Source organism: Lontra canadensis, unplaced genomic scaffold, assembly GCF_010015895.1.
Source record: "Lontra canadensis isolate GAN:19392208 unplaced genomic scaffold, GSC_riverotter_1.0 scaffold8, whole genome shotgun sequence".
Lineage (NCBI taxonomy): Eukaryota > Metazoa > Chordata > Mammalia > Carnivora > Mustelidae > Lontra > Lontra canadensis.
The window spans coordinates 18,116,680-18,139,079 of NW_022631002.1; the positions used below are offsets into that span (position 1 = coordinate 18,116,680).

At 41.1% G+C, this 22,400-nt stretch overlaps 2 protein-coding genes across 10 annotated transcripts in view; one reads left to right on the forward strand and one right to left on the reverse strand.

Annotated features, from left to right (window-relative positions):
• The window catches only part of LRRC36 (leucine rich repeat containing 36), a 53,770-nt gene extending 37,470 nt beyond the window's left edge, over window positions 1–16,300 (reverse strand). For 5 of the 6 annotated variants that reach the window (XR_004382263.1, XM_032854227.1, XM_032854230.1 and 2 more), the window contains exon 1: window positions 8,677–8,768. Coding sequence is in view for 5 of the 6 variants with exons in the window: in XM_032854227.1 (XP_032710118.1) it covers window positions 8,677–8,746 (70 nt within the window). In the remaining variant the exon portion in view is untranslated. Of the gene's footprint in view, window positions 1–8,676; window positions 8,769–9,802; window positions 9,883–16,281 lie in introns of those variants that run through there. The other variant, XM_032854226.1, reaches the window with a different exon arrangement.
• Window positions 8,850–22,400, forward strand: part of KCTD19 (potassium channel tetramerization domain containing 19) — a 30,511-nt gene continuing 16,960 nt past the window's right edge. For 3 of the 4 annotated variants that reach the window (XM_032854220.1, XM_032854223.1, XM_032854224.1), the window contains exons 1-2: window positions 8,906–8,984; window positions 14,715–15,011. In XM_032854220.1, the coding sequence (XP_032710111.1) occupies window positions 8,973–8,984; window positions 14,715–15,011 (309 nt within the window). In that variant the 5' untranslated portion in view covers window positions 8,906–8,972. Of the gene's footprint in view, window positions 8,985–14,714; window positions 15,012–22,400 lie in introns of all 4 variants that reach the window. The other variant, XM_032854222.1, reaches the window with a different exon arrangement.

The window sequence follows — 22,400 nt, forward strand, 5'->3', positions numbered from 1 at the left end:
ACAGAACTCTCTATACTCTCTGCTCAGCTTTTCTCTAAACCTAAAAACACTTTAAAAATAAAATCTATTAATAAAAAAAGAAATGAAGTACATATACGTGTCAAAATATGGATGAACCTTAAAAATATCATGCTAAGTGAAAGGAGCCAGATATTGTATGATTTATATGGAATATTCAGAACAGGCACATCCAGAGACACACAAAGCAGATTAGTGGTTGCCAGGGAGGGGCTCAGGGGGAAGCTGGAAATGAGAAGTGCCTGACTAATGGGTATAAGGTTTTATTTGTGGCTGATAAAAATGCTCTGGAACTAGACAATGGTAATGGTTAAGCAATGAACTAAGTGACATTAGAGTATATACAATAAATTTTGTAGGATGTGAATTATATCTCAAAAAATGTTTTTCCTGACTTTGAGTGCAGCGTGTTGGTAGTCCTGTAGCATGCAATGATCTGGTACCCTAAGCATGTGTTATCATGGGACAAAAGCTAAGGTCAATTATAATTTCTATCAGTGCCCTGTAGCATTTCTCATGCCTTTCACTGTAGTCTGTGTAGAAGAGCAGACATTTTAATATATTTTTTAAAGGAACCAGAATTATCATTCAAATGTTAAACTGCCACAGTGATACTCTTTTATGATTCATACGAAGTGCAAGTTCTTAAGAGATTATGCATTCATAATCTCTTAAGAGATTATAAAAGAGGGAAAGACAAATAGATCAGAGACAGAATCAAACACTGCCTGTCATAGATGTCAAGAACAACAGAATAAACCTCCAGTTTTAATATATGAGCTACAGAATCCCAATGGCTCAAAACATATTTTACTCGTGAAAAAGGTTGTTTATAAAAAATAAATAAATAAAACTTGTTTATAATGATGAAAGAGTTTCAAATAAATAAAATCAAAAAAGCTCTCAAGAGGGGCGCCTGGGTAGCTCAGTGGGTTGAAGCCTCTGCCTTGGGCTCAGGTCATGATCCCAGGGTCCTGAAATTGAGCCCCACAGTGGGCTCTCTGCTTCCTGGGGAGCCTGCTTCCTCCTCCATCTCTCTGCCTGCCACTCTGCCTACTTGTGATCTTTGTCTGTCAAATAAATAAAAATAAAATTTTTAAAAAATAAAAAAGCTCTCAAGAGTCAACCTGAAAGATTTCCCACTAGCTAAAGTTGGGACAATTCAGCAGCAATTATGGTAATAATTGCAATAGATTAGAACACACCAAAAACACTTAAATCCATGAATTTATAATGACACTAACAAAACAAAATAGCTTATTGGTCATCTTTAGAGGATATTAAGAAAAAAACTAATTTTTCCAAAAATTCAAAATAAGCTGAAAAAAAGATCAAAGTATTTATCCTGTCTTTCCTGTACAAACTGTGCCTCAAGATAACCAAATAGTTAACAGGAAATGTCTTTTTATACGTCTTACAACTAATAAAAATGGAAGATAGAAAATTATCATTTTGCAATCCCTAATTAGTGAACTTTACACAGTCAGGTTTAATAGCTGATAATATCACAAAAAGATCACCAGATAATTATATACTTCATGACAGAACACATACCCTCACCTATGAAGTAGTCTTGCAAAAAACAAACAAACTTGAATCAAATCAAGCTTCACTTAACTAGCAATTCATAGGAACAAGAACAGGGGAAAATGTTAAACATCTTAGGAATGTAATGAGCAAAATCCAGACTGTAAGAAACTATCCAGGGCAAATGGCATAGTTTCTTTGAGGATAATAGAAAATGCAAGGAAAAAAAGAATGGGGGACCTATGGATCAAATAGTATTTAAGACAAATTTCAACTGTATAATGCTAAGTGAAATAAGTCAAAGAAAGACAAATACCTTATGATTTCACTTAAATGAGGAATTAAAAAACAAAACAAATGAGCAGAGGGAAAAAAACAAAACAAAACAGAGACAATCCAAGAAACAAATTCTTTCAACTATTGAAAACAATCTGATGATTACCAGAAGGGTGAAACAGGTGATGGGGATTAAGGATTGCAACTGTCATGGTGAGCACTGGGTGAGGCATGAAACCGTTGAATCATTATATTGTATACCTGAAATGAATATAACACTGTATGTTAACTATACTGGAATTAAAAATTTTTTAAAAAGACAAATATCAACCAATTACAGTAGATGGTACATAGATCCTGATTCAGAAAAGTTTTATAGGACAGTTGGTGAATATCAAGTTACATTTGATGATATCAAGAAATTACTATTAAGTATTTTTAGGTTTATAAGTGATTATTTTTATTTTTAAAAAGATTTTATTTGAGAGAGAGTGAGAGAGAGATGAGAGGGGAGAAGGTCAGAGGGAGAAACAGACTCCCTGTGGAGCTGGGAGCCCGATGCGGCACTCAATCCCTGGGCTCCAAAATCATGACCTGAGACGAAGGCAGTTGCTTAACCAACTGAGCTACGCAGGTGCCCATAAGTGATTATTTTTAAAAGAGTTCTTTTTTTTTTGAAGATATATACGTAAAATATATATGGGTTAAATCATGACAGTGATTTGCTTCGAAATAAATAGTGCAGGGGTTTAGAGGTGGGTAGAAGTTAGGTGAGGTACAGATGAAAGATTGGCCATGAATTGACAATACCAGCAGAAGTAGGGTGATGGGAGTTCATTATGCTGTTGTCTCTACCCTTATATATATTTATATACTGCCATTAATTTAAAAAATTGTAAATTAAGTGATATATGCTTGTATATGTAGAGAATATTTCTGGAAAACTATCTAAGATATTGCTAAGAGTGATTGTCTTTAGGAGAACTGGCCAGGTCCAGGGAAGGGGGGGGTAGTGAAGACTTACTTTTCACTGTTTATATTACCCATATAATAAATTAAGTGAATTATTTTTAAAAGCCAAAGCAGTGGGGCGCCTGGGTGGCTCAGTGGGTGAAACCCTCTGCCTTCGGCTCAGGTCGTGATCCTAGGGTCTTGGGATTGAGCCCCACTTCAGGCTCTCTGCTCAGCGGGAAGCCTGCTTCCTTGTCTCTCTGTCGGCCTCTCTGTCTGCTTGTGATCTTTGTCGAATGGGTAAATAAAATCTTTAAAAAAAATAAAAGCCAAAGAAATATATAGTTATATATTTCCTCTCTCTACCAAATAATTATCATCAGCATACAAATATGTTCTAGTATATTGTGTCTTTAAAAAAACTTGTTCTTGGGATGCCTGGGTGGCTCAGTTGATTAAATGATTGTGTTCAGCCCAGGTTATGATCCTGGAGTCCCAGGATAGAGTCCCACATCAGGCTTCCTGCTCTGCAGGGAGTCTGCTTCTCCCTCTGACCCTCCCCCCTCTTATGTTCTCTCTCTCTCTCATTCTCTCTCTCTCAAAAAATAGATAATAAAATATTTTAAAAAAAATAAAACTTGTTCTTGGGGCACCTGGGTGGCTCAGTCAGTTAAGCATCTGCCTTTGGCTCAGGTCATGCTCAGTGGGGAGGGGCTTCTCCCTCTCCCTCTACTCCTCCCCCTGCTTGTTCTCTCTCTCTCTCTCTGTATGTCCCCTTGCTTGTTCTCTCTCCCTGTGTATGTATGTGCGTCAAATAAATAAATAAAATCTTAAAAAAAAAAGAAACCCACTAAAAAACTTGTTCTTGATCCCACATCTAATTCTATCCTATTTAATTTGCTATGCCCCAGCTAATATTCCACTTCTGTGTTCTCTTTTACAGCCACATTTCTCAGGAAAGGTCTTACCTTCATCATCTCTTCTCCCTCATATATCATTCCCTTTTCATACCAGCCCAGTCTGGCTTCCTCCTTCCCATTCTCTCAAAACTCCCCTAAACAGTGGTGCCTGGGTGGCTCAGTGGGTTAAGCCTCTGCCTTCAGCTCAGGTCATGATCTCAGGGTCCTGGGATCTAGCCCTGTATCCGGCTCTCTGCTCAGCGGGGCCTGCTCCCTGCGCTCTCTCTGCCTGCCTCTCTGCCTACTTGTGTTCTCTCTTTCTCTCTCTGTCAAATAAATAAATAATTAAACAAAATCTTTAAAAAAAAGAAACTTCCTTAATCTAGTTAAAGTGATCAATGAGTTCCATGTTGCCAAATCTAACAGACATTTTTCTGCTTGCTTAGCCTATCAACAGCATTTGCCACAGTTGACCATTACTTCCTTGATACACTACCCTTTCTTAAATTCCAAGACACCATGTCTTTCCTTCTCTATTCAAAGTCTAAACATTGAAATACCCCAAGATTAGTCTTAAACCTTCTTCTAGGGCACCTGGGGGCCTCAGTTGGTTAAGCAACTGCCTTCAGCTCAGGTCACGAGCCTGCATGGGGCTCCCATCTCCATGGGGAGTCTGCTTCTCCCTCTGACCTTCTCGCCTCTCATGCTCCCTCTCACTGTCTCTCTCTAAAATAAATAAATAAAATCTTAAAAAAAAACCCAAAAACCTATTCTCTATTCACATTCTCTAGTTAGGTGAGTTTATCCATTTCCATCGCTTTAAATATTACTTATTTGTCAATGTCTCCCCAAATTTACAACTCTAATGCTGACCTCTCTCCTCTGAGATCTGGACTCGTATATCCAGTTGCCTACTAAAAATCTTACATTTGAATGTCTAGCAGGTATTTTAAACTTAACATGTTCAAAACAGCACTCTTGATTCGCCTTCCCCAAGCCAATATTTCCCTTAGTCTTTGTGCTCTCTCTAAATAAATAGCACCATTGTCCCCCCAGTAATAACTGAAACCAAATCTAAGTGTTATCTTTGAAGCCTCCTTTTCCTCATCTCCCATATTCATGTCCCATTTTTTTTTTGTAAGTCTTCACTTATCTACCCACAAAATACACCTTGACTCTGTCCACTTCTTTTTATCTCCACTGTCATCTCCTAGTCTAAGCCATTCATTATCTCTTATCTGGACTACTATAACAGGCTTCTAATGGGTGAGAGTCATATTTTAAAAATAAGTATTAGATCAGGACACATCCCTGCTTAAAATGCTTTCATGAAAACTGACAAGCTGATTCTAAAATTTTAAAAGAGAATAAAGGGCTAAGAATAGCCCAGACAACTTTAAAGGAGAAAGAGGAACGTAAAGTGAAGGAGGGCACTGACTTTACCAGTTATCGAAACCTGCTGTTAAGCCATAGTAGTTAAAAAAGCGTGATACCGGTGTAGGAATAGACAAACAGAACAGTGGAAAACAACAGAGGGCGCACAAACAGAGTTGCAAAGGAACCTGGAATATAGCAGAGATACTATAAATAGGTTCTAAGGAAACTGGCTACCAGTATAAAAAATACAATTATATCAAATCACACATTGTATATAAAAATAAATTCCAGGGGGACGCCTGGGTGGCTCAGTTGGTTGGACGACTGCCTTCGGCTCAGGTCATGATCCTAGAGTCCCGGGATCGAGTCCCGCATCGGGCTCCCGGCTCCGCGGGGAGTCTGCTTCACTCTCTGACCTTCTCCTCACTCATGCTCTCTCTCACTGTCTCTCTCTCAAATAAATAAATAAATAAAAATCTTTAAAAAATAAATAAATAAATAAATAAATAAATTCCAGGTTGATTAGACTTAAGGAAGAGCAAAGCAGCAGAAATTTTAGGGGGAAAAAAATTCATTAGTATAGGGAAAAACTTCAAAATTAAGACCAAAAAATCACAAATCATAAGGAAAAATAAACTTGACTACCTTAAGATGAAAATTTTCTGCATGACAAAGGATAATTTAAACATGGGGAAGGGTGCCTGGGTGGCTCAGATGGTTAAGTGTCTGCCTTCGGCTCAGGTCATGATCCCAGGGTCCTGGGATAGAGTCCCGCATTGGGCTCCCTGCTCTGCGGGGAGCCTTTTTCTCCCTCTTCCTCTACCTCTCCCTCTACCGCTCCCTCTGCTTGTGCTTTCACTCTCTCTCTGTCAAATAAATAAATAAAATTTTTAACAACAACAACAAAAAACATGTATGGGAATTTTTTAGTACAGGGAAGTATGACAACCAACAAATATATAAAACAGTCTACAGGGCGCCTGGGTGGCTCAGTTGGTTAAGCGACTGCCTTCAGCTCAGGTCATGATCCTGGAGTCCCAGGATCGAGTCCCGCATCAGGCTCCCAGCTCCACGGGGAGTCTGCTTCTCCCTCTGACCTTCCCCTCGCTCATGCTCTCTCTCACTCTCTCTCTCTCTGTCAAATAAATAAATAAATAAAATATTAAAAAAAAAAACCAAAACAGTCTATAACCGCACCACAAGCTCACAAGAGTATCCCTTTGGACATTAAAAAGAAATACTTTTTACTTAGCCAGAAAATTCCAACAGTAAAGTACAGAATAAAAGTGAAAGCCTTTCTCCCCAAAGATGACCACTGTTTTACTTAATTTTATAATGCATATACCAGCTCATTAATTTAATTGAAAGTATCTGTTTTATTGATTAAAAAAAGCAAATTGACAAATAATAGATATGCTCTTATACCTTAAAAAAATACCTATGTGTATATGTTTGTATAAGTAATGGAAAAGTTATGGAAAGAGGGAGAGGGAAGAACATATTTTTACTTTAGATAGTTCTGCATTGCTTGAATTGTCAGAATGAGCACAATTAGTTTTGTTACTCCGACAACTGTAATAAAAGAAACAAAAACAAGCAAAAAATATCTGCCATGTGCCATTATAGCTGGAGAATGTAAGAAGTACATGCCCCACCCCCAACAGAAAAAACTGAATCAATATTCTTCATTTAAAAAGCAAGAAAAGAACAAAAGTGTGTCAAATCAATAAAGCTTTTCTTAGCTAGCTTGTAAAATAAGAGAGCCTCAAAGTAGTTTGCAAAAGAAAAAATAAACCTGAAATATCTGCATCAGTCTACTCATATACACACCACACCACTAACTTTGGTTGGGGCGGAAGGATTTCCAGAGGAAGGCAAGATTAATAACCTCTTTGTTCATTTATGTAATGTCTGTTATAGCATGCACTAGTTTTTTATAAATTTTAAATAATAATTTTTAAACAAGATAAACCTGAATTATTTCATATTCCACAAATATGGAAGTAAGAAAGACAACTTTTTGTTATGGTTAGAGCGCAGGCTCTGGACTCAAGAGTCCTGGGTTAATAAACCCTGGTCACTTTGGGCAGGAGACTGAAACTAATTTTAACATATCTGTAAAATAGGCACAATAACAACATCTGCTTTACAGGCTTGTTATGGGGATTAAATATTGCGGGGGAATGGGGTGGGTGGGAGCATATAACTCAGGGCCTGGCATTAAAGGTAAATTTTGGGCCCCTGGGTGGCTCAGTGGGTTAAGCCTCTGCCTTCAGCTCAGGTCATGATCTCAGGGTCCTGGAATCTGCTCGGCGGGGAGCCTGCTTCCTCCCTCTCTCTCTTTGCCTGCCTCTCTGCCTACTTGTGATCTCTCTTTCTGTCAAATAAATAAGTAAAAAATTTTAAAAGATTTTATTTATTTGACAGAAAGAGAGAGAGATCACAGGTAGGCAGAGAGGCAGTCAGAGAGAGAGGGGGAAGCAGGCTCCCCGCTGAGCAGAGAGCCGGATGCAAGCCTCGATCCCAGGACCCTGAGACCATGACCTGAGCCGGAAGGCAGAGGCTCAACCCACTGAGCCACCCAGGCGCCCAAAATAAATACATTCTTAAAAAAAAAAAAAAAAAAGGAAAAAAAAGGATAGAGTAAATTTAATAAGGGTAAAAGCTGAATTAGGAATGCTGATAACTTTCCCAACAGGTCTACTCCTTAGACACTCAGAAAACAAGTTCTGGGGCGCCTGGGGGGCTCAGTGGGTTAAGCCTCTGCCTTCGGCTCAGGTCATGATCTCAGGGTCCTGGGTTCGAGTCCCGCATCGGACTCTCTGCTCAGCAGGGAGCCTGCTTCCCTTCCTCTCTCTCTGCCTGCCTCTCTGCCTACTTGTGGTCTCTGTCTGTCAAGCGAATAAATAAAATCTTAAAAAAGAAAGAAAGAAAACAAGTTCTGCGAATCAGAGCCCAGGTCAAAGGTGAGCTACGCAGTTCCTCAGCCAGTTCTCTCCAGCGCCTTGAGAAACCAGCCGCTTGCCCTTGCTTTCACAACCGAGGCCCCTTTCGGAGAGTCTCTTAAAAGGAGGGCACCATTCCGATGGATCAAAGAAATGGCCAAGTTCTTGAGGCAGAGACTAGACGAAGAGAGGGACTGATACGGGAACATCCTTTCTCATTTTACCCCAAACACGCTTTCTCATTTTACCGCAAAGCCTTCCTGGGTCTGAAATTTTCAAAAAATGCCATACGAACGCCCTTCGTGCCCTCCTCAAGCGCACCGCGACCTCCAAAGCGCTTCTCAGCTCGTCCCTTCTCCCGCCAATGGCCCTCTTGGGGCTCCGTTTCCTTCCATTAGCTCAGACTCTGTCCAGTTCCTGGTTTCGGGCCATAGTGTCCTGCTTGTCTACTTTCTCCTCCACTTCAGACTCCGTTCGTCTCCCTCAATTCCTCGCCCTCCTCCCCACACTCTCAGGTTACTTCACGAGTCTTCTGCCTCAATAACCCCTCCTCTGCCTCAGGGACCGCTCCTCTGCCGCCATTCCCCCGAGTCAACCTCAGGTTCCCCCACCTCTACCTCAGTTTTCTCCCCTCAGCCTCAGGCCCCACGCTCCCCGCCCAGGTCCTCCCGTCCTGGCCCTACCGGGCTGCTCCAGACTCAGCGCCCCCAGGCGGCGGATGCCTTCCTCGTCCAGATCCCACTGCTCCGCCATCCCCGCCCGCCCCTCACCTGTCTCGGTCCACGAGACAGGCTAGCGCACGCCAGGTCCCGCCCCCCCGCCGCAGGCCCCGCCCCCCGCCCCCCGCGTGCAGCCGATCACCCCCGGCCGTTAGTGCGCTGATCGCGCGCCTGCCCGCCTGCCTCAAGAGTCCCGACTATGGTATGGATCCCGCCCTGGCGGGGGCGCCAAACACACCAAAGCGGCGAATGGGGAGGCGATGTGGCCAAGGGTTAGGGACCTGGCTCTGGGACACGGGATGGGATAGGGCTCCAGCTTTGAAGGGTTTGGGGTCTGGCTCTGTGGGGTTGGAAGAATGCGCCTGTTTTGAAGGATGATGTGTTCTAGTTTGAGGTTCTGGGGGACTTCAGGTCTGAGAGGTGGAGGGTATGCCTCTTAACGAGGTGAAGTTCTTGATGTCTCAGCGTTTGGAGCTGTTGACTCTGAGACGAGGCGGTGGCCAGCGGGGGAGTGGTGGGGAGGTGTCCAGATCTGAAGGAGTGGGGTAGGAGGTGGGCGGGGGCAGCTCTCTGAGGCACGATAGGGAGGGAGCCCCAGATCGGACCGTTGGTGAACTTGGCTCGGAGGAGTTGAAAAGTCCTGTCTTTAGATCATGAGGTGGTTCTAGCTCTAGAAATTGATTTGGAAGTGCTCCTTTGGGAGGTAGGAGCAGTGCGGAAAGGAGAAATACTCTTTGGAATGGGCTGGAGATGATTATGCTAAGGCTACCCCATTTCCTATAGTCAGTTTGGCAAGAAGCCTTTTGTCCTTCTAGTGCTACAGGTCCCCAAGCTTGCCTCTGACCGAAGGCTCTCCCCAGGCTGGGATACTTCTATGCTAGCAAACTCCTCTGCAGTCTTTGGAAAGAGAACTCTAGAAAGAGCAGCCACATCCTTAATCTCTACCCTCACTCCAGCAGGCATCTCTTGAGAGCCCACCTGTGGATGGGTCATGTAGGTGTAAGAAGGAGGCAAACTCTTGAGCCAAGACACTCTTGTCAAAGCCTATCCTTTATAAGAAAAGAGGACTGAGAACAGAGCTGTGACTCACCTTCCAGGAGTGGGTGTTCTTTGGCAGCCAAAATCTGCATAGTAGGAGCACTTACACTGAGCTGTCAACCAGCTAGTCACCTTTAAGAAAAACAGAAAGCAAAATCAAGAGTCCTTGCATATTTATGCTTTCTGGTCTAGGTGGAACTCTTATTTACCATCAGCTTGTCATGCTCAGCTGTAGCCATTTTTAAAGAGGGCCAGGACTCAAAAACCTAGATTAGTTCATTAGATTGGCTTTTCTTCCTGAACTTCCATGAATCATGACACCATTTAAAAATCTGTAATCTTTCTCATGACCCCTTTAACTCTTTTAGCCTCAAAGGTGGCATTTATAATTGCCTTCTTTACATCTGAATATAGACCAGGTTATTTTAAGAGAAAGGAACCCCACCCACTTCTTTGTTGTATGCATTTATTTCCCTTCCTCAGGTGTCAAAATGGAAGATACAGGTTTTGTTGGAGAAGTAGGCCTTTCCTCTCTTTAGCAACCACCTCTTTAACACTCTCCCCCCGCCCAACATTTTAATGCAAATTTTGAAAGATTCAGAGAGGGTGAAAGAACTATATACCCACTGTCTGCATTCTACAGTGAACATCTTGCTGTATTTATCACATGTCCATCTTTCCATCTCTTTACCAATCCATATTGGTTTGCTGATGCATTTCAAAGTGTTATAAACATCAGTACATTGCACCCCAATTGCTTCAGCATGCATAATTTTTACTTAGAATTCAAAATTATTTAATGGTTCTTTTTAAGGTGCAATTTTTATGCTATTTACCACCTTTTAAATTTTGTTTACAAGGGTAGTGGTCCTTGAGTGTTTATTTTAAAATCTGATACAGATGGTTTGTATGTTCATATGTTCTACTTTTTTATAATGTTGATAAGCTAAGTCATCTTTTTTAAAATTCTTTTTTATTAACATATAATGTATTATTTGTTTCAGGGAAACAGGTCTGTGATTCATCAGTCTTAGACAATTCATAGCCCTCACCATAGCATATACCATCCCCAGTGTCCATCAACCAGCCACCCCATCCCTCCCACTCCCCTCCCCTCCCCTCCAGCAACCCTCAGTTTGTTTCATGAGATTAAGAGTCTCTTGTGGTTTGTCTACCTCTCTGCTTTCGTCTTGTTTCATTTTTCTCTCCCTTCCCCTATGATCCTGTCTTGTTTCTCAAGTTCCTCATATCAGTGAGATCATGTGATAATTGTCTTTCTCTGATTGACTTATTTCACTTAGCTTAATACCCTCTAGTTCCATCCACATCATTGCAAACGGCAAGATTTCATTTTTTTAAAAGATTTTATTTATTTATTTGACAGAGAGAGATCACAAGTAGGCAGAGAGGCAGGCAAAGAGAGAGAGAGGGAAGCAGGCTCCCCGCTGAGCAGAGATCCCGATGCGGGACTCGATTCCAGGACCCTGAGATCACGACTCCAGCGGAAGGCAGTGGCCCAACCCACTGAGCCACTCAGGCGCCCCAAGATTTCATTTTTTGATGGCTGCATAATATTCCATTGTAGATATATACCACATCTCTTTTTTTCATTCCTCTGTTGATGGACATCTAGGCTCTTTCCATAGTTTGGCTATTGTGGACTATTGCTGCTATAAACATGGGGTGCACGTGACCCTTCGGATCGCTACATTTGTATCACAGTAGTGCAGTTACTGGGTCATAGGAAAGTTCTATTTTCAACTTTTTGAGGAACCTCCATACTGTCTTCCAGAGTGGCTGCACCAGCAATAAGCTAGGTCATATTGAAGCAAAATAGTGGACTTACATGAATAGATAACCTTGAACTTTTAACAATGAGCTGAGGAAGTTTAATGATCTTTGCTGCCTTTGTATATAGGAAAAGGAAACCACAACATTCAGGTATTCTGCTATGGTCTCAATAATGTAATGTCTTTGCAGGTATGATCCCAAGAAAGCTCTGCATGCACTCAGAGGGGTAGGGAGTGCCTCCTCATAACTCTCGCTCTCTTTTTAAAAAGATTTTATGTATGTATGTATGTATGTATGTATGTATGCACATATTTGAGAGAGTGAGAGAAAGAGCAGAGAGAGGGGCAGAGGGGAAGGAGGAATTAAAGGATCCCAAGCAGACTCCATGCTGAGTGTGAAGCCCAATGCAGGGCCTCATAACTCTGTTTTAAATGGCTTTATTAAGAAATAATTCCCATACTACAATTAATCATTGAAAGTGTACAGTTCAGTGCTTTTTAGTATATTCACAGAGTGTGCAACTAGTATCACAATTTTACAGCATTTGCATTATCTGAAGAAGAAATTCCATACCTATTAATTAGTCACTGCCCATTTCCCCCATAACCTCTCTAGCCCTAAGCCACCACTAATCTATTCTAGAAATTTGCCTATTCTGCACATTACACATGGATGGAATCATGTAATATGTGGTCATTTGTGTCTGGCTTTTTTCACTTAGCATGTTTCAATGTTCATCTGAGTTGTAGCACGTAGCAGTACTTCCTTTTTATTGATAAATAATACTCCATTGTATGGATACACTACATTTCATTTATTCAGCAGTTGATCAACATTAGGTTGTTTCTAATGTTTGGCTGTTATGAATAATGCTTCTATGAACATTCATCTGCAAGTTTTTGTGTGGAAATAGGTTTCATTTCTCTTGAATTTATAACTAGAAGTGGAATTGCTGGGCCATATAGTAACTACATGTTTAACACTTTGATGAACCACTAAACTGTTTCCCAGAGTAGCTGAACCACTTTACACTCTTGCCAGCAGTGTTAGAAGGTTCCAGTTTCTCTAATCCTTGTCAACACTTGTTATCTATCACTTTGATTCAGGTCATCCTACTGGGTGTGAAGTGGTATATCATTGCAAGTTTTGATTTGCATTGCCCTCATAGCAAATGATGTTAAGTATATTTTCATGTGTTATTGATCATTTATATATCTCCTTTAGAAAAATGTCTTTTTAGATTTTTTACTCCCTTTTAAATTTGATTGTCCATATTTTTATTATTTATTATTGAGTTGTAAGAGTTATTTATATAGTCTAAATACAAGTTCTTTATCAGATATATGATCTGCAAATATTTTGTTTCATTATATGGGGTTGTCTTTTTACTTGCTGACATCTTTTGAAGCACAAAAGGTTTTTTTTTTTTTTAAAGATTTTGTTTATTTGACAGACAGAGATCACAAGTAGGCAGAGAGGCACGCAGAGAGAGAGAGGAAGGGAAGCAGGCTCCCCGCTGAGCAGAGACCCCGATGTGGGGCTCGATCCCAGGACCCTGGGATCATGACCTGAGCCGAAGGCAGAGGCGTTAACCCACTGAGCCACCCAGGCACCCCAAAAGTTTTTAATTTTGATGAAGTTTTATTTGTTTGTTTCAGTTGTGCTTTCTGTATCTCATCTAAGAAGGCATTACCTCCTAATCTAAGATCATGAGGATTTTGTGTTTTCTTCTAAGGGTTTCATATTTTTAGCTCTTAATTTTAGGTTTGGTCCATTTGGCATTAATTTTTGTGTATGGTGTGAGGTGGGGGGTCTAACTACTACTTCTTCTCCTTCTCCTTTCTCCTCTTCCTCTTCTTCCTCCTCTTCCTCCCTCTTCCTCCTCCTCTTCTTCTTCTTCCTCTTCCTTCTGTTCTTCTTCCTCTTCCTCCTCTTCCTTCTCCTCTTCTTCCTCCCCTTCTTCTTCTTCTCCTTCTTCTTCTTTTGCACATGGATGTCCAGTTGTCCCAGCACTACTTTTTGAAAAGGCTATTCTTTACCCATTGGATTGCCTTGGCTCTCTTGTAAAATTCAATTAACCATAAATGTAAAGGTTTATTTCTGGACTCTCAATGGCATTCCACTTATCCCTATGTTTTCCTTATACCAATAACACATTATTTTGATTACTATAGCATTTTAGTAAGTTTTGAAAGTGGAAAGTGTGAATCATCAAATTTTGTTCTCGTTGGGGCACCTGGGTGGCTCATTCGGTTAAGTGTCTAACTCTTGATTCCAGGTCAGGTTAGATCAAGCCCCACTTTGGGCTCCAAGCTCAGCAGAGAGTTGACTTGAGATTCTCTCCCTCTGCCCCTCCCCTCACTCTCTCTGCCAAATTAATGAATTAATTTAAAAAATTTGTTCTCCTTTTTCAAGAGTATTTTTTTTTCTATTTGGGGTCCCTTTTATTTCCATATGAATTTTAATGTCAGCTTGCCAATTTTTGCACACACACAAAAAAGGCAGCTGGAATTTTCATAGGGACTGTGTTCCATCTGTAGATTAATTTGGAGAGTATTCCAATCCTAACAGCATTAAATCTGAGTGGTAAACATGACATGTTTTTCCATTTACTTAGGTCTTTTAAAATTTATTTCAGCTATGTTTTGAACTTTCAGAGTACAAGTATTACCTTTGTTTTATTAAATTTATTCCTAAATATTTTGTTCTTTTTGATACTGTTGGAATAGAATTGTTTTCTTAGTCTCATTTTTGGATTGTTCATTTGCTAGTGTATTAAAATCCAGATGTGGGGCACCTGGGTGGCTCAGTCAGTTAGGCATCCGACTCTTGATTTTAGCTCAGTTCATGCTCAGGATTGTGAGGTCAGGCCCCTCAATAGGCTCATGCTGGATGTGGAGCTTCCTTGAGATCCTCTCTCTCCCTCTGCCTCTGCCCACTCCCCCAACTCTTGCACACACACACTCTCTCTCCCTCTCAAATAAATACATAAATAAAATTTAAAAATAAAAATACAATTGATATATATCTTTCACCCTTGTTGAACTCACTTATAATAATTTCCTAGTGAATTCCTTGGGATTTCATCTGCAAATAGTCTTACTTCTTCCTTTCCAATATGGATGCTTTTTATTTCTTTTTCTTGCATAGCTCTGTTTTCATTCTTCTTTTAGGAGGAACCTGGCATGCCTCATGAATCAGCAGAGGATTTGTTTCATTTCAACGTTGGGGGCTGGCATTTCTCAGTTCCCAGAAGCAAACTCGCTCAGTTTCCAGACTCCCTGCTATGGAAAGAGGCTTCAGCCTTGACCTCTTTGGAAAGCCAGAGGCTATTCATCGACAGAGATGGTTCCACATTTAGGCATGTGCATTATTACCTCTACACTTCCAAACTCTCCTTCTCCAGTTGTGCAGAGCTGAACTTACTCTATGAGCAAGCACTGGGTTTGCAGCTGATGCCTTTGTTGCAGGTAAGATACTCTTGTCTTCTAAGAGTGAGCAGAAACATAGGACTTATATCAATCCCTAAGTGTTGGCTCCTTTCATGTATTGGTTGCCGAGATGACCCTCTTAATGGGGAAGTATGATGAATGAGTTAAAGTAATAAATAAACTGAATAAATGATTTCATCCTGACTGTGCCTTACCTCTACCAGTAGCCACCACATTTCCAGGATGGGACTTAACCAGCTGCGGAGTTGGTTCCTTGACTCTTGGAAATCGTATTTTAACATTCTTCTTGAATCTTGATTTTTCTCCAGACTACAGAAACCATTTCTTTTTTTTTTTTAAGATTTTATTTATTTATTTGACAGACAGAGATCACAAGTAGGCAGAGAGGTAGGCAGAGAGAGAGAGGAAGGGAAGCAGGCTCCCTGCTGAGCAGAGAGCCCGATGCGGGGCTTGATCCCAGGACCCTGAGACCATGACCTGAGCCGAAGGCAGAGGCTTAACCTACTGAGCCACCCAGGCGCCCCCAGAAACCATTTCTATAGCTTATCTTAAGTAGTTTATTCTTAGTTTTTGGACAATGATTTTCCTTTTAACCTAGAAAAGCTAAATATTATGACTGGAAAGGACCATTGGTCATGCTCCATATTAATCCCACTGTCTGGACAAAGTGTTGTTTATGGGATCCATCTCCATAAGCACTGACCCGATAAGTCACAGTTCATCTCAGTGCACTACCAGCTGTGCCTCCCCAATACCTCTTAGAAGAAAATTGAGGTAGATCGTGCATATCAGGGTCATATAGGAATGAGAACAGTTCACACTGAGTGTTTTTGTAGGTATTCCTTACTAAATAACTTAATGTTTTTTCTTAAAAGTTATATATTTGGGATATATATATTTATATATCCCAACACAAGTTGTTGTAGTGGTCTTTTCTTTTTATTTTTTTAAGGCTACCCACCTGAAATAAAATTTTTTTCAACTACCTCTGCAATGGAGTGCTAGAATAATTACAAGTGGCTTCAAAAATACTTACATGCCCTGGCATATCAAGATTGCTGATGACTCTATGCCAAAGCACTGATTCTGTGGGGAAAAGGAAGGAGTCACATGTTCATTACAGAAAATCAAAGAGATCAAGGCAATTTTTTGAAGAACCATTTTAAAGAACATAAGCACGTTATACAAACAGTTTATGAAGCCCTTTAATTCCTTTCCTATCCTCACTTTCCAAACTGAAACAAAATCTATATGGGAAGCAACTTCAGAATAGGAAGTAGCAACTCACAGGCCAATGAGTGGGTCCAATTCCAAAGTTCCAGGTTGTGTGAGCAGTAGAAGTAGTTGAAGAATCATGTGGATCTGCCTCCCTAAAGATACAGTAAAACAAGTGCTTATGTTTTGGAAATAGTGTTTTCAAAAAAATAAACACTTAAGCTGGTCTAATTGAAGTGATGTTTATTCTTTGAAGCAGAGTATAAATACAGCTGGAGAATCAATAGCCATCTCAAGCAAATCAACAGCCTCACACATTTCCATCACTTCCCCCACTGCTAAGGCCTGTCCAAAAATCAGGTTCTTGCATAAAAGTATGAATGCTTTCCTTGGAGAAAACAGGAGTTTTCCAATTATTAGTCTAAAGACTATTTTCAGGCAGTCCAACTGAATGCATTCAGCCAGTATTTATTGAAAACATTTTGGGTAGCAGGCATTATTCCTGTGGGCTTTAAGGAAAACATGGAATGAACCAACAAAAATAAAATGTAAGCCACAAGTAATTTTAAATTTTCTAGTAGCCATATTTTTTAAAAATTAAAAAGTAACATTAATTTTAATAATATTTTCTTTAACTCAACATATTTAAAGTGCTATCTTTACAGCATGTGATCAGTATTTTAAAACTGATATATTTTACATTTTTGTACAAAGTCTTCAAAATCTGAGGTGTGTTTTACACCTATAATACATTTCAGATTCAGTAGATTGCATTTCAATATATACATACAGCTTCTTTGGAAAACAGTCTGGCAGTTCCTCAAAAAATTAGAGTTATCATGCGACCCAATTAATTCCACTTCTAAGTCTATACCCAAGAAAAATTAAAACTTATGTCCACACAAAAACTTGTAAACAAATGTTCAAAGCAGCATTATTCATAGTAGCCAAGAAGTAGAAACAATCCTTATGTTTTATCAGCTGATAAATAACAAACAAATGTATAACCATACAATGGAATATTTTTTGTCAGTAAAAAGGAATGCAGTACTGATAAATGTAACAACAAGGATGAGCTTTAAACATTATGCTAAGAGAAAGAAGTCAGACACAGAGGACCATATTGTGTATGATTTAATTTATATAAAATGTGCATAATAGACAAAGTCATAGAGACAGAAAGATTAGTTGTTGCCTAGAGCTGAGGTACAGTGGGGGAAGGATAAGGTGAGGAGGATTGGCAATGACTGTAAATGGGTACAAAGTTACTTTTTAGGATGTTTAAATAGATTGTGATGATGGCTGCACAGCTCTGTGAACATACTAAAAACCAGTGAACTGTACAACTTAAATTGGAGATTTTATCATTCGTATTATATATAATAAGAATGCATTTCACATTAAATATATTTCAATAAAACTATAAAAAAAATCATTGACTTCTATCCTAATATTAGACCAGGAGTCATCAAACTATACCCTTTGGATAAAATCCAGCCCACTACCTTTTTTTGTACAGCATGTTAGCTAAGAATGGTTTTTACGTTTTTATATGGTCAAACAAAAACCAAAAGAAAAATATTTTATGGTGCATGAATATTATATGAAGTTCAAATTTCAGTGCCCATTAAGTTTTATTTTAACACAGTCATGCTCACTTGTTTATATATTGTGGATAGCTGCTCTTCAGCTTTAATAGAGTTGAATAATTGCAACAGGGACCAAATTCTCAAAGCCTAAAATATTTGCTATCTGCACTTTTACAGAAAAAGTTTTCCAGGGCATCTGGGTGGCTCAATGTGTGAGGCACCCAACTCTTGATTTCAGCTCATGTTTTGATCTCAGGGTCATGAGTTCAAGCCCCAAAATGTGTCAACCCCTGGCCTACACTCTAATGGGTCACAAGAAAAGCAAGAAGACCAGTTAGGAGGCTCCTGTAGCATCCAGATAAAATACAGTGGTAGTTTGGCCTAAGGTGGTAATAGTAGAGTTAGAAGTGTCCAAATTCTGGATGTGTCTTTGTGAGAGAACTGACAGGGTTTGCTAATGAATTCTTGGTATGAATTGTTGGTAGGGTAAGAGAGAATGGATTAACTCCTTTGTATCCTGAGCAGTAAGCGAATGGTGGATTCCAAGGGATGAGCAGGTTTAGGGGGGGAAATCAGGGGTTTGGATATGAATGTGTTAAATTTGAGAGGCAAGAAAAGTGTATTAAATATCCAAGTGGCAATGGTGAAAAGGTGGCAGGATGTATAAGGTCTGGAATTCATGGGAACAATCTGATCTGGAGGTATAAATTTGGGAGTCATCAAAGCTGTTATGTAAATCCACGAGCCTGGATGTTCACAGAGAAAATACAGAGTAGTCATTCCAGGTCAGTACATTAACGTTACAGTGTATCCTGGAGCTTTCTATGTGATTTGGGAAGTCCCCTTTGCCTAAATAAATGTAAGCTGCTTCCAGCCTCTCACAAGCCATCAGCCTGGTTGAGAGTCAGCTGCTACTGCAGTGTGAAATTTCTCTTCAGGGTCCCCCACAAGGGTTCCAGGTTTTTGGCAGACTATAGATTCCCTTTTACTTGTCCCCTTGAAGCCCACTGAGGACTTAATATGACAGTACATGCTACTTTTGTTTCCTTTTCCATTGCCTTCTGGGGACTTCTAAGTTTAGAAACTTAAATTATTCTGCCTATGAGCATTCTGCTACCGGCAAGCAACCCAAATACACCTGCATTCCTTGTGCTCGAGGGAGCCAGGGAGTTTTTATGTTGATCACACAAATGATGCTTTTATGAAAACAGACAAGTAACAGGTCTCACATTTCCTATTACTCATGATGTGAAGACAGATTACCACTGTAATCCTGGAAAGCAAGATTACATCAACAGTAGATACTCGGGGCGCCTGGGTGGCTCAGAGGGTTAAAGCCTCTGCCTTCCGCTCAAGTCATGATCCCAGGATCCTGGGATCGAGCCCCGCATTGGGCTCTCTCCTTGGTGGGGAGCCTGCTTCCTCCTCTCTCTCTCTGCCTGCCTCTCTGCCTACTTGTGATCTCTGTTTGTCAAATAAATAAATAAAATCTAAAAACAACAACAACAACAACAAAAACCAGTAGATACTCATCCCAACAGCATAGCTTGACTGTGGATGTATGGGTAAGTGGACAACCCTTGACGTGGCATCTGCATGCCCTGTCCTGTCCCACCTAGCACATACACAGCCATGTGCATGCATGGGTACTCACACACACACACTCACACACACTTTGAAGTTCAACCATGTCCCTAAGCACCCCAAATGACTTCTCCTCACACCTTTTAACTTGCGATTTCTTCTTCCTGGAATGATCCCCTACATGTGCTCCTAGGGAAGCCTCGCCTGACGTTTTCCAGGTGGCATTTTGTGTCTCTGCTCTCAGGGTTAATTCCCGTCACCGATCAGTGCTATTCTGTTTGGCTCAGGTATTCATGTATCTTCCTCCTTCACTAGCCTGTGTTCTTTTCGTATTTGCATTCCCAGCCTCTCACAGCACCCAGCCTGTAACAGGTGTTTAATAAGCATCCACTGAGAGAACACTGAATGATGTACCCAAGATGACCTATGAAGGCTGAATCTACTTCTGTGGGGTCAGGCAACGGGAGATAGTCGTGGGAGAGGCGGGTTTGAGATATTGATAGTTGTCTCTTATTTGGCTCCTTTGGCTGATAGCAGCTCTTCTGCATCCTCTTGTTCTACTAGCCTTGCTTCCTTTGAGTTTCACATTGATGCTGGCCTTCCTTGTTCTTATAAGGCAGTTGGAGATTTGTGGGCTCCTCCAAGCTCCTTCCAGCAGCCCACATCAGAGCATTAGGCATCTCTGAGCACTGATTCTGCTTTGAAAAACCTCCATTAAGTCCCTGAGCTCTGCCAGTAGTACATTTGTGAGCCATCATGTGGTGGCCATACCTACACACATACACAACTGCCCCCACGCTATTAGTCTTAAACTGCTTCTGACTGCTTCTGACTGACGTGTTTCTTCACTACTGGCTAGGCCAAAAGTAACATTAATTATCCTTGTGCTAGTAACTAGCCATCTAAATGCGGGTCTGTATTTCCCTAAAGAAATTCTCCCTCAGGGCAGTGGGTTAAGCCTCTGCCTTCGGCTCAGGTTATGATCTCGGGGTCCTGGGATGGAGCCCCACTTCGGGCTCTCTGCTCAGCAGGGAGCCTGCTTCCCTCTCTCTCTCTCTGCCTGCTTCTCTGCCTACTTGTGATCTCTGTCTGTCAAGTAAATAAATAAAATCTTAAAAAAAATGAAATTCTCCCTTTAATAACTTTATGGGTCATAGCATATGAATAGTAAAATTCATAGAAGTAGTATTCACGCAGATAGAAGTGGAATTGAACTCCATAGAGAGCAGCCATATACTCTGTGGCAACTTTAGTCAATGAAGCCAAAGGACAGCTGGAAGCTAGGCTCTCTGAAATTCCCTTCACTGATTCATTACCTCTTTCATTCTATGAAAATGTATTGAGGGGCGCCTGGGTGGCTCAGTCGGTTGAGCATCTGTCTACAGCTCAGGTCATGATCTCAGAGTCCTGGGATCAAGTCCCACATTGGGCTCCCAGCTCAGCGGGGAGCCTGCGTCTGCCCCTCCCCCCGACTCGTGCTTGCTCCCTCACTCTCTCTATTAAATAATAAAATCATTTGAAAAAATGAATTGAGGGGTGCCTGGGAGGCTCAGTGGGTTAAGCCTCTGCCTTCAGCTCAGGGCATGATCCCAGGGTCCTGGGATCGAGCCCCACATCAGGCTCTCTGCTCCAAGGGGAGCCTGCTTCTTCCTCTCTCTCTCTCTCTGCCTGCCTCTCTGCCTACTTGTGATCTCTCTCTGTCAAATAAATAAATAAAATCTTTAAAACAACAATGACTTGAGATCCCACAAACTATTACGGCGGCTGCAAATACAGCAGAGAGCAGAACAGGCAAGAAGATCCTCATGGTTTTGGAGGTTTTATCTACTAGGGGAGACTAACAGATGGTAAATAAATAAGTAGGTGTTATTTAGAACAATAAAGCAAAGTGAGGGAATTAGGGAATGTGTTCTTTTGATTCATATAGCCCCTAAATGGCTTCCCATGAGTAGAAGGCTTTGTGTTTCTAGAAGTCAGAGCAGAGTTTTAGAAAACAACCTAATTAAGGTTTCTGGGCCCAGTGCATGCAGCATGACTTGACTGGCAGGAATTGTGATCTTTTGGGATTTGTATGTTTTTTGTTTTTAAGATTTGTCAAACATACCTTCTTTCTTGGGGACGCCTGGGTGGCTCATTCAGTTAAGCACCTGCCTTCAGCTCGGGTTGTGATCCCAGTGTCCTGGTATCGAGTCCCGGTCGGGCTCCTTGCTCAGCGGGAGCCTGCTTCTCCCTCTGCCTGCTGCTCCCCCTGCTTGTGCTCTCTCTCTCTCACTCTCTCTCTTTCTCACAATTAAATAGATAAAATCTTAAAACAAAGCAAAACAAAACATACCTTTCTTGGAGAGAATGGTACAGCTCACACTTTACATTTGTAGAAGTAGCAAGAAATGGAGATTTCATTTCTTCAAAATAGATTATTATCCTCTCAGCTAGTATATCTTTCAAGCTGGTCAGACCGTCCTACGCACCTACCCCACAGGGTATACCTGGATATCAAACAGCACCTCCAAAAAGGGAGTCCAGGCCCATCCTCCGGGCTGTTTTCCCAGGCAGGGATTTCCCTCCTGCAACACATCCTTTCCACAGTGGCCAATTTAGAGTTGTTCAAGGGCACTGTTGTTTCCTCCACTGGGACAGAATTTCAGGATTTGAATCTGCAAGTGAAATAAATGACAGGCTCAAGTTCTTCTGATGCAGTCAGCTTAGCATGGGTTTCAGATGGTCTGCTGTCTCTTGCAGGCTCTCCCTAGTTTTACTCTCTTTTCTTTCTACTTCACCAGACATCTTTTTTTTTTAAGATTTTTATTTATTTATATGACAGACAGAGATCACAAGTAGACAGAAAGCAGGCAAAGAGAGAGAGAGAGAGGGAAGCAGGCTCCCTGCTGAGCAGAGAGCCCAATGCAAGGCTCGATCCCAGGACCCTGAGATCATGACCTGAGCCGAAGGCAGAGGCTTAACCCACTGAGCCACCCAGGTGCCCTCACCCAACATCTTCTGATCCATCACCAAACAGACC